Genomic DNA, 12,455 nt, shown 5'->3' with positions numbered 1-12,455 from the left:
CTGAACCCAGGAGAGCTCTCTGGGGGTGGGGGTGGGGGGTGACACCCATCTCTGCTCGAGTGCGTCTTTCCCCAAGAGGCGTACCTGTACCTCCCCATGGGAATTGCAGCCTGCTCCCAGGCGGGGTCCTCAGTCCTGCTCCCCGTCTCCACTGACCCCCTGTGCAGTGTTCCCAATGTCTTCTGTCTCAAGCCGGCCTCGCCCCACTGGGATGTAAGTTCTTCTGGGGATGCCTGTTTGAGCCCCTAGATGCGTCCCGATACCCAGAGCCGTAGCGGGCATGTAAGAGGTGCTCCCCCAGTTTTCACTGAGCACATCGAGGAGTGTTGCTCTCTGTAGTTTTTAATTCCTTGTTCTATTTTTAAAGTAACAAATTCTACGGGGCGCCTGGGTGGCTCAGTCGGTTGAGCGTCCGACTTCAGCTCAGGTCACGATCTCGCGATCTCGCGGTCCGTGAGTTCGAGCCCTGCGTCGGGCTCTGTGCTGATGGCTCAGAGCCTGGAGCCTGCTTCCGATTCTGTGTCTCCCTCTCTCTCTGCCCCTCCCCCGTTCATGCTCTGTCTCTCTCTGTCCCAAAAATAAATAAACGTTGAAAAAAAAAATTAAAAAAAAAAAAGATAATAATAATAAAATGATGACGGTACAAACTCACTATTTTTTCCAGAATACCTTTTAATGCAAAAGTTACGCCAAGGCTGCAAAACGCCTTCAAGATCAGTTCCTCGACGACCCAGCAAATCATCACGTTAGAACAATCACCAACTCTTGCTTTAAAGAAATGATCTGTTTTCCTGGTTTGGGGATGCCTCAAATGTATTCTCTTTCAGGGACAAGCTTAAAGACCACTATCACGACCTCAGCAAAGCACTCACCAAAGTCGATCCATCCCCAAATGGCTACATACCCGTGAGCAAGATGCGGGAAGTGCTGCGGGGATGCGGTTGTCACCTGAAGGAAGAGGACCTGACCGATCTTCTGAACAGGTTTTCTTCCACTGGGTCCACTGTGCCTCTCACATAGACGGGACCGGAAAACAGGCCGGCGCATTGCTTTTGCTTCTCCCTCCCTGCCCGTGCCGACAGCCTTTTGCCACTGAGGTGACGCCCAGGCGTCCCCGTGGCTCCGTTGTAAGCAGCTTGAGTCAACCCCCAGCGCAAGGAGAGTGCAACCTCCGAATTTCCCCGTCCCCGGAGTCAACAAGTCTGACGGCTCCACGGATCCCTTCTGGTCCTTGAGTCGAATGTCTAAGTGACAAGCTTCTATAGCTGCTTCCCGGTGTTTAACTTTTAGACGGTGTCTGTCTGTTGACTCCGTACCTGGAAGCTGTGGGCTTAACCGGCACCCACCGCCTCACCCACTCCGCCCCCCGCCTCTCTGTGGAACCCACACACACTTCCCTCCACGGGCCATCATGCTGCTGCATCACGGTTTCGGGTAGATCAGCATTCGGGGTTTGGAACATCGTGACTTGTTTCACGGATCGCTTTTCCCCTCCTGCATAGCATTTTGTTTTCCCCGGAATTAATAATTATCTTTTCTTTCTTTCCTGTTTGCTTCGTTTCCTGCGTACTTACGATCAGTAATTAAACGCCCAACTCACCTCCGGTTGTAAAATCTCTTTCTACAGTGTTCACACTCATCTTCCTGGATGGCCTTTGTCATGTCCTTTAATTCTGAGAAAGTTTCTTGATGATTTCATTGACATCCTCTCCCGTTCTTTGGGGAACTCCTATTTTTATTGGACATTCAACCACGTAGGATGTTTCCTTATATACATCTTTAAGTTTATTTATTTACTTTGGGAGAAAGAGTGAGCAGGGAGGGGCAGAGAGAGAGAATCCCAAGCAGCCTCCACACTGTCAGCACAGAGCCCAACGCGGGGCTCGATCCCAGGAAGCGTGAGATCATGACCTGAGCCGAAGTTGGACGCTCAACCGACCGTCCAACCAGCCACCCAGGCGCCCCCTCCCCCTTTTTGTTACAGTTTATTTATGTTTCATTATATTTTCAAGTCTTTCCCATCTTCCATCTTTTCCTTCCTGCTTCCCCGTCCGGAAGATTTCTTCAATCTCACTCTCAACCGTTTCTTTTGGGACTTTTGTTTCTGCCATCACACTTAACCATATTTCTAATGACCAGAACTTGTCTTTGTTCCCAGGGTGTTCCTCTTTCGGAGCATCACGTTCTCGTGTCCTGGATGTGTGATCTCATTTCTCTGAAGGTGTTAACGATGGATTTTTTTTTTTAAGTTTTCTTTGCCTGAGGAGTCTCTCCTCCGTGTTGCTTTTTTCTACTAGTTTCCTCGTTCGAAAATCTCCACATTAAGAGTGAGGTCCTAAGAAGCAGGTTAGAAGTTCCGTGCAGAGGGGTAGAACTTACTGACTTTGCTTTGAACTTTCAGCGTGGACTACTGTGGCAGGGCAATCTGGCATGCGGTTTCTTTGGAGGACCCCCAGTGTCAGGATCTTTAAAATTTGGAGAGGGGGGCAGTGCTGGTCAGATTTCCCAGAGACTGGTGTTGACACGTAACATAGAGGGATGCCCCGTTACATTTGAATTCTGGAGAAACAATAATATTTTTAGTTTAAGGATGTGCCATGCAATATTTGGGATACATTTATGTTAAAATTATTTTGTTTGTCTGAAATTCCAATTTAACTGGGTGCCCTGCTGGATTATCGTTGGTCTGTTTTTCTAAATCTGGCAGCCCAACCAGAGAAGATTCTCTGGTCCCCTGCTGCCGGCAGTCTGGGAGCTGATTGGGAGGGGAAGCCTGGAAGTTTCAGCAGTCGGTGTGATAGGCTGAATAACGCCCCCCCAAAGATACCCCGGTCCTAATTCCTAGAACCTGTGAATGTGACGTGAGACGGAAAAGTAGTCCTTGCAGGTGTGATTAAGGGTCTTGAGGTGGGCAGATGATCCTGGATCATCCGGGTGGGCCTCAGATCACCAGTGTCCTTATGAAAGTGAGTCAGGGAGAGGCGTCACCCAGACATGAGCACAGGGGGAGAACCTCGCCCAGAGGTGAGCACGGGGGGAGAAATCGGCATAGCGTGGCCACAAGCCAAGGATCTCCAACAGCCACCAGAGGCTGGAGGTGCAGAACAGATTCTCCCATAGCCTCTGGAGGGAACACGGCCCTGCCGACACCTTGATCTTGGCCCAATAAAACCGATTTCTGGCTTCTGGTGTCCAGAACCGTAAGGAAAGAAATGTGTGATGCTTTGAGCCACCCGCTACTCTCGGTGTTTTGTTGCAGAGCCATAGAAAACTATTTAGTACAACCAGGATATAAACTTCCGCTTAATCCCTCTTTTCGTTAAGAACCCTCCCTATCTTGCACTAGGGACGCGTGCTTTTCAGTCGAGGAACACTGACTCCAGAGAGCACGAATTCTAGAGCCCCCCTTGCGAGTGCTGGGGGAGGGGCACAGGTACCCAGACGCTTGGAATTTGGGGAGGGACATGGGGCCCAAGTGCTTCCTGCACACACTTTTAACCAGTCCTTCTAGTTTTCCTTTCCTTTTTATATGACATAATTGTTTTCTTTTTTTCCTTCTCTTTATTTTGTTCATCACGGTAAGTATCCCCCATCCCCCCTCCACCTCCCCTCTGGTAACCAGCATTGTGTTCTCCATAGTTAAGAGTTTGTTTCTTGGTTTGTTCTGTCTTTTTTTTTTTTCCCTCTGCTCATTTGTCTTGTTTCCTAAATTCCACTTACGAGTGAAATCATGCGGCATTTGTCTTTCTCTCTCTGCCTCCTGTCACTTAGCGTTATAGTCTCTAGTCCCATCTATGTCTTTGCCAGTGGCGAGATTTCATCCTCTGTGACGGCTGAGTAATATTCCATTGTGTGCACGCACCACCTGTGCCTTTATCCATTCGCCTGTTGACGGGCACTCGGGCTGCTTCCATAATTTGGCTCTTGTCGGTAACGCTGCTGTGAACATCCGTGTGCGTGGATCCCACTGAATGCGTGTCTTTGTATCCTGGGGGTAAATACCCAGTGCGATTACCGTATCGTGGGCTGGGTCTATTGGTAACTTTTTGAGGAAGCCCCATGCTAGTTTCCACAGTGGCAGCACCAACGTGCGCTCCCACCAACAGTGCCCGAGGGTTCCCTTTTCTCCGCGTCCTCGCTGACACCCGTGGTTTCCTGTGTTACTGATTTTAGCCATGCCGACGGGTGTGAGGTGACATCCCATGGTGGTTTTGATTTGCGTTTCCCTGAGGATGAGGGATGGGGAGCATCTGGTCCTTCTATTTTTAACCCCACGTTGATGCCTACTTCTAGCTGGAGAGGGGCCCCCATGAGTCTCTTGCCCGCACACAGTCCATTCACGGCCCCCACCGGTTTTCCATGGTGTCTTTTAAGTGTTCCTTCCAGCTTCCTGCTCCAAAGGCTTTCAGTCTAGGAAAGCAGATCTTAGCTGTAATTCTCTGTATTTGCCCAGATCCCTCCAGATTTGGGGGAGACGATTTGCCCTGTGACCTCAGTTTTCTTGGGGGACAAGGGAAAGCTGTTGGCTTTCAGTCTGTTCGACTTTTTTCTTACCTCCCGTTTCTGCGCGTGCCAGCCTCCCCTCCTCTCTCTACCACTGTCCCTCTCTGATTCTTCCATGTCCCGTCTTTTGTCAGGCGCGGTTTTAATTTGGGGAAAAGGAAGTTCAACTTAACCTTCTATCCTGCAGCCACAACCAGGCCTTCTGTGCTTGGTTCACAGGTCGATTCTAAAACTCAAAAACCGTTGACCAGCACTTCACAATTATGATTACGTGTTCAATGCCCACAGCACGAATGAAAATTAGCTTTCCTCCCGGCGGCACCGTCCCCGAGCCTCTGTGTCCAGCTTGTTGTAGGCAAACCTGGGTACCCATGCGTCTTTTCTAGGTCACATGGGGGAAGGTGGTTCTTTGTGTAAGCTGTTTCCAGGAACGTAATGAGCTGTTTTCTAGGAACCCGGGGCTCAGTTAAAATTGAACATTGTCACCCTTCCGCTTTCCCCCACACTCCACCCCAGTTACAGTTCTCACAGGTGTTCCTTGCTACCCTCCACTCTGGAGCCGGGCCCCCACATTGTCCTGTCCCAGGTCTGTCCCTACCATTTCCCAGCAAGGTTGGATCCCATTCCCGTTTCCTGTATCACATACCTTTTTATTTATTTATTTATTTATTTATTTATTTATTTATTTATTTAAAATGTTTACTTACTTTTGAGAGAGAGACAGACAGACAGGGCTTGAGAAGGGGAGGGGCAGAGAAAGAGGGAGACACAGAATCCAAAGCAGGCTCCAGGCTCTGAGCTGTCAGCATACAGCCCAACGTGAGGCTCAAACTCACGAATCACGAGATCATGACCCGAGCTGAAGTCAGACGCTTAACCCACTGAGCCACCCAGGCGCCCCCCCACCCCCCCACCCCGCCTTTTTATTTCTTGATTTCCATCCTTGTTTTGTTGGAGTACTTCCTGAAGTAACTTTCTAAGAAAGGGCAGACAAGAAATAAATTTTCTGAGTTCTTTGTCTGAAAAAAGTTATTTAATCTCCTTCACACGGATTGCTGGCCTGTCTGAGCATAGAATCCTAAGGAGAAAATAATTTTTCCTTAAAATGTTGAAACCATTACTCAACTGTGTTTGAGCTGAGAGAAGTTCAATGCAGTGTGTGTGTGTGTGTGTGTGTGTGTGTGTGTGTGTGTAACGGAAGAAGAATCGTTTCATCCTCAAATATGCCTATACGTTCTCTTCTTCCTTAAACAGGATCTCCTCTCACTAAATGTATTTCCAGCTGAACAAGAATTCATATGCATTCAATGAATAAATCATAGAAAAACAGCACCAGATAAATAATTAACTAAATGATTGTAAGAGAGTCTTGTTAAAATATAGTTAGGCTTGGTACTTTTATAAATAACAACAAAAAGACTGTGGAATTTCTGTAGTCCACCTTTCAATGGGGGTGATCAACTTTTTTTTTTACAAATTGAAACCTTAATAAGGATCCATTGCTGAATTGCTTGTTTCTTCTCAAAGACCTCTTGATGATAAACATCTCTGTTATTTGTAATTATATGTAGATTATTCATTTCTAGATCCAAAATAGACTTTTCTAAATAATACTGCGATTAGCATATGCATTTGATTTTATTACTAAATTTTAATACCAAGTTGGCAATTTATCCTGCTGATGAAATAGAGTTGATTAGCCTTTTCCCCCATGTCTCCATCATAGGAGCCAGCGACGCGGGGCCTGTGGAAGGCCGCTCTGCAGCTGTGGGTTGGAAAAGCACAGCTCTTGGCTCATTTTCTTTAGAAGCAGATATCTGAGTCACTAGAAACTTCTCTCTCTGGCTTACCAACATTCCACACTGTTCTTCTCTGACGTGGACTCCATCCCACTGAAAGAAAGCTTAGGTGTTAAACTGCCAGTAGTCCCCAGAGAATTTAAGTGACCAAAAAAGGTGAACTTTCAATGCAATTAAACTTTATTTTGCATCAGTTTACATCTTTAAATAGGATCTATGTTCTCGTGAAACTTTGGGATTTTCTCTCGCCGTATTTTCTTCTCAAATGTAAAGGTATTTTCTTCTGTGTCAGAGTGGAGGGCAGGGAGGAGTCTCCACATGGCTGTCCTCATTGAGACATGCGCTCAGAATTTCTATCTGAGAAAATACTAAGCTGTGTAGGTTTTGTGAAACTGTCCCCTGAATGCTTTCAGCTTGACCACTCAGTTCCGACCAGTCTTGAAAAAGAACTTGACATACATTTTACTCAGTTCCTCTTGCCCTTTCCACTGCCTTTGTTTGACATGTTTCTCTTTTTTTCCACCTCCCCCAACCATTTCTCAGTCCAGCCCTCATGAGCCGAGGTCTCGACGACCACAGTCGTGAGCCCGCACACCCTCCAGTCTTATTTCCTGACCGCCCCTGATGCCAACTGTCGGGTGTATCTTCCCATAACACTGCCCTGCCCCGCCTCGTCTCTGCGGAGGCATCTTTGTTTGCCCCAGCCAGTGCATCAGGTTCCTAAGCTGGGCCTCCTTTTCCCTTCTTCTGCTGTCCAAAGCTGTGAGCCCCGCTGTCCAGGCTTTAAGTCTGTGGGCCCCGCAGCCCTCACCTCGCTCCGTCATATTGCAGTGTCGGTGTGTGCCCGTCTGCTCTCATAGCTAACTGACAGGTGAGCACCTCCGGGCCAGAGAACAGCGTCCTAACGTTATTCCTGGTCTGCACACTGTTCTGTGCTCAGCAGCTCTTTGTTGAATGAGTAAGCGGTGGGGTTGCTTTTTGTAATTAATATATTCCTTTCTTTCTTTTGGGACAAGTTGGGGAATCAGCTGGCACGATAACTCCTTCAATTACCTTGACTTCTTGAAGGCGGTGGAGAACAGCAAGCCAACAAGACCTCCGCCGAAAGAAAAAGAGGGCGCGCCCCTCAGTTTTGCGACACTAGACCCGGCGGAGGTCGTGAAGAGTATCCAGGAAGTTGTCGACTCCTCCAATGCGGCTTTGTCAACGGTACGACAGAGCGAAACGTAGTTTTACTTTAGAAACTGAAGTCCCGGTGCTCATGCGAATTCACGAAGAGCTGCTGTCAGCCTTCCCCTCCTCCCGGCCCCCCGCCCCTCTCTTCACTCTCGTGGGGTGTCAGAACTCAGATGGGTCAGGCAAGATCAGCTGGTGCCTTTGAGCACATGTGTACCCGTGTTTGCTCTACAAGGAGCTGCCAGGATTGTGCCCAGCGTGTACTCTCTGGGGTAGGAGTGCTCAGTGGTTAGCAGGTGCTGTGTCTGCAAGGGCGAGGGGCTCTGGGCAGAGAGGGCAGAGCACAGAGGTCCCGAGGGGAGAGCAGGCCCAGTGTGTCCCGTGAGCACCGGGCCCATAGCACCAGGTGGCCTTGGAGAGGTTGCCCAGGGCCCGGCTGTGGCACAAAGACTCATCGGGAAGGACACCGGGAGCCAGGCGACGTGCAAGGTGCTCCCCCGAGTACAGTGACAGATACTTGACCGCTGACATCTGTATGACACTGCAGAGCGTGTAGGGGTGATGCTGTGGCCCGTGCTGGAGCCCTTGGAAAACAGTGCTGTGGCCGTGCCCGTGGTGGGGCAGCGGTCCCCGAGACTGGTCCATACCTCCATTTCCCCTACAGCAGCAGCAAGAAGAGAAAATGCTGTCTGCAGAGAGCAGGCCTCGCAGTTTAATGAGATCGAAGGTTCAAAGCAGCCGGGGCCATGCTGGACACAATCAGAGCAAGACTGTCCTTCAGACACTGTCAAAAACCTAGGACCATGCTCACTAAATCCCCCGAGTGAATAATCCCCTAGGGTATGGCAGCGAGGTGGGCTCTGGGGTCCAAGTATAAGGGACTAGAGAGAAGGAGAAAGGCAAGTGCCACGCAGCCAGCCTGTGAAAGTTCTAGAATGTCAGCCAACTTGACCTTTGTGCTGGTGAGCAGACATTTTTCACATCTAGGAGTTCCCTGTGAGGATTTAAGATTTTTATGTCTTTATTTTAATGATTCTGCAAAGATAAAAATTAGTCTGAACACGTGGGTCGTCTGGAAAGCACACAGGCCATCTTCTATGCACCTTCCAGCGCCCGTGTGTGAGATGGCGCTGGGCCCAGCGGTCACCCCATGAGCATTGCGAACACGGATGTCCACCGGGATGAGGGTCATAGAGACGATGAAGGGGCCCAGGCAGTGGCCGCAGCAGGCTGGAGACCCAGCCCCGTTGAAAGGACAGCTTCTCCTCAGTCTCAGCCGACTGTTGCTGAGCTGAAAACTGGCCCCACTTTGCTAGAGATTTCCATTTTTCATGAGATGCTCTGAAACCTCGTGGTTTCTAAATGTCAGGACATATTTCAGGTTTTTAAAGCACTCTCCAGACCAAACAAGTCCATTTGCAGGATGGTTTTGCCTCTTTCTGACGTAAAGTGGCACCATTAGCATCCATCAGGATGTTTCTCAAACTGAGGTTCGTGGAACCTCTAGGGGGAACCGTGATTCTCACCTCTGAGAAACACTCCTTAGGCAGTGATGTTTTAAGCAAGAGAGTGAGGTCGGGCCAAGAGAGCGGCAGATGGAAGGGAGAGAGGGCATCTGGGGCAGTGAGGCACAGAGGAATGGCGAGGTCTGAGGACAGCCATCAGCGAGGCTACCGGGCACGTTTGTGCGTCTTTGCATGTCACTGGAGATGTGTCTCAGATGCATCTTGTTTCTGAAACGACATCACGATAACTTACATTTCTATAGAGTTTATAGATTGCCCAGCACACTGCCTTCTGTCTTTTGGTTAATGTTTGTTTATTTTTGAGAGGTAGAGACAGAGACAGGGTGCAAGCAGGGGGTGGGGCAGAGAGAGAGGAGACACAGAATCCGAAGCAGGTTCCAGGCTCCGAGCTGTCAGCACAGAGCCCGACCTGGAGCTCAAACTCATGAACCGCGAGATCATGACCTGAGCCGAAGTCGGACACTTAACCGACTGAGCCACCCAGGCGCCCCTCAGCGCACTGCCTTCTAACGTCCTCGTAACACAGATGCTCAGCTGACTGGGCTCATTTTTATGGTCGTTCTCCACATTTGTTGAGATCCACTATGTGTCCAGTACACGTACAGCTGTTTTCGGGCCATAGTAAAACGACAATGTGAGTTGCAAAGTCCGTCTTTTCCTACCACAGAAGCTAAGGTCACGGAGGTTAAGATCTCATGGTAGGAACGCAGAGGTGGAATTCAAAGTCCACTTCTGAGCAGAGGTGGGGCGGAGGGGGGTGTCCCGGGTTTTTCCACCACCCACGGCTTTGTCCTGTTACCACACGCTAAATAAAAACTTGACGCTAGACGGTATTTTAAGGTTAATTTGGTTGCACACATATCACCACCCCCATGGACGGATGGGATGGGCTTAATTAGCCCTGAATGAGAATTAACCAGCAGGGAATGTGGTTTGGGGTCTGCACGCACATTCAATTCTCACTTTAAAAAAAAAAAAAGATCCTAACCCCCCGCTTGATACAGATTTCCTAGTGCAATAAAAATGAATGATTTTGTTCCGACAGATGGAAAAAAAATGTGCTTTCTTTTTATAGCACGTTTTTGCAGTTTTTCAGTTTGACTGGAGTACGGCTGGGCTGGCCCTGGCCGCCCCCCACCCCCGCCCCTCCAACACCGGCTCGTGGCCACGGGGATCCACCCATGAGCCGAGGCCACACAGGCACTGGCCCTGGGTCGCAGGAAGGGCAGCAGCCTCCCAGTATAAGCCTCGGGGTGGGAGTGGGGATGGGGCGGTCCCTTAACTGCTCCTCCCGGCCACTTCTCAATCAGGCTGCACCTTGGGACCCCCACCCCACCCCTACTGTGGCAGGATTGCATCTGGACCCCCTGTGACAGTCACTTTGGGCATGTTGTTTCCGCCCCCCCGGAGCCTCTCTCCTCCTCTGCCAAGCAGGCCTCCTTGGAGCTCGGGTGGCTTCAAAGCCCTATGGGAAAGGGGCCAGGGCTCCTCACTCCCCTGCCTCTCCATAGCCACACGGTGGGGGGTCAGTGAAGCGACCCTTCCCTGCAGCACAGAAGCTCTCACACCAGGCCCATGCTTCCTTTACCTGTCTCAGTGTTTTACTCATGGTGCCTTTGGTCAGTAAGGTAGGATTTACGGGGGACTCAAACACACTTGACTTCACTCACAGTCAGAAAGTAATACATAAAAAAAATATTTTTTAAATATTCACTGGATGGTAACATCTGCCTTCTCTCTCTCTCTCTCTCTCTCTCTCTCTTTGTAGGCATTTTCTGCATTGGATAAAGAGGACACTGGGTTTGTAAAGGCTTCAGATTTTGGACAAGTTCTTAAGGATTTCTGTCACAAACTCACAGATAACCAGTATCATTATTTTTTGAGAAAACTAAAAATTCATCTAAGCCCCCATATAAATTGGAAATATTTTCTCCAGAACTTCGGCTCTTTCTCCGAAGAGGTAAGGATGTTGGCATGACCTGAGCACCTTCTCTTTGAGACCGGGTTAAAAGTAGTTTTTGCCAAACGGGTAATTGATTAAAATGACATCAAGTAAAAGGGCAATCGCCTCATGTAATTAGCTAACTCCGAATGAAAATTTGGTATAAATTCTACATAGAGTGTTAAAAGGTAAGTGTGGGGGCGCCTGGGTGGCACAGTCGGTTAAGCGTCCGACTTCAGCCAGGTCACGATCTCGCGGTCCGTGAGTTCGAGCCCCGCGTCAGGCTCTGGGCTGATGGCTCAGAGCCTGGAGCCTGTTTCTGATTCTGTGTCTCCCTCTCTCTCTGCCCCTCCCCTGTTCATGCTCTGTCTCTCTCTGTCCCAAAAATAAATAAACGTTGGAAAAAAAAAAGTTTAAAAAAAAAAAAAAAAAGGTAAGTGTGTATACTTTATGGAAAACCTTTTTATTTTGTTTTGGTTTGGTTTTCTTTTGTTTTCAAAGAACTTTGGGAGCTTGCTTTTGTCTGGTTGCTTCAGAATTCTCCGGAATCTTAGATCCCTGAAGATGACCTGGTGTCCACAGAAGCGAGGCCCACAGTGTGTCGGGCCCGGAGCCGGAAGTGAGGGAACCGGGTCTCACTTGGGAGATGTTTGTTGAGGACACCCTGTGTGCCGGTCCCTGGGGCGTGTATCAGCCAAATCTGGGCTGGAGATGAGCGTGGAGAGGGTGGGCTTTAACAGAGACATGATCAGCAGGAGGAGAGATTGCTGGGAAAGTCAGGGAGGGCTCCCTGGAGGAGGGTGTGTGACTGACTGCAGGGCTCTTGCTCCTCCCCCCAGACTGCATTTCTGGCCGCACCAGGTATTTACCCTGAGGCTGTTTCTTGATCTCTAACCGTAAATGGACCCGAATCGTTAGCAACAATCACAGTCCGGTTTCAGCCAACACGGATTTCTCTGATCGCCATTCCGTGCTGAGGGGGAACAGAGGGAACAGAGGGAACAGAGTGGCATGGTCCCCGCCTGCATGGAAGGAGAGATGAAAATAAACATGTGAGCCATCCACAACTAACGCAGCGGTCAAATCACAGGGGGCCTGTCCTGCCGTATATTGAACTGGCCCTCTGCAGCCGGATACCTACGTCATGTCCAATGGCATATGCTCTTATGTGTGACGAACACCTACGTTCACAAATCCTTGATCACTGATCCAGGACGGATCCTTGAACATTCACATACTCGAGCAGACAGCGTGAACATTTTTAAGGTCTGAGGTTCTTTGTAATGCTAACAACAGCAAACGCTACACGGTGCCTTCCGAGGGCCACTCTTCCTGGTCCTTTACATACATGAACCCGCCCAGTCCTTTAATACCAATACTTGGCATGTGCTATTAATGTCCCTTTTTACAGATGGGGACCCTAGGGCACAGAGACATTACTTTGCGCACAGCCCCCCTGATGGCAGGTGGCAGAGCTGGTCTGTGAGCAAGAGGGCTCTCCCAGCTCCA

General features: G+C 49.4%; 1 protein-coding gene across 8 annotated transcripts in view; it reads left to right on the top strand.

Annotated features, from left to right (window-relative positions):
* Nucleotides 1-12,455, top strand: part of EFCAB6 (EF-hand calcium binding domain 6) — a 250,449-nt gene that overhangs the window by 196,576 nt on the left and 41,418 nt on the right. For all 8 annotated transcript variants that reach the window (XM_045467278.1, XM_045467283.1, XM_045467280.1 and 5 more), the window contains 3 exons: nucleotides 828-983; nucleotides 7,319-7,511; nucleotides 10,773-10,964. In XM_045467278.1, coding sequence (XP_045323234.1) covers nucleotides 828-983; nucleotides 7,319-7,511; nucleotides 10,773-10,964 — 541 coding nt within the window. The remainder of the gene's footprint in view (nucleotides 1-827; nucleotides 984-7,318; nucleotides 7,512-10,772; nucleotides 10,965-12,455) is intronic.

Source organism: Leopardus geoffroyi, chromosome B4 (assembly GCF_018350155.1).
Source record: "Leopardus geoffroyi isolate Oge1 chromosome B4, O.geoffroyi_Oge1_pat1.0, whole genome shotgun sequence".
Taxonomy (NCBI): domain Eukaryota; kingdom Metazoa; phylum Chordata; class Mammalia; order Carnivora; family Felidae; genus Leopardus; species Leopardus geoffroyi.
The sequence above is the reverse complement of the archived record's forward strand: the minus strand, read 5'-3'. Positions and strand labels throughout refer to the sequence as shown.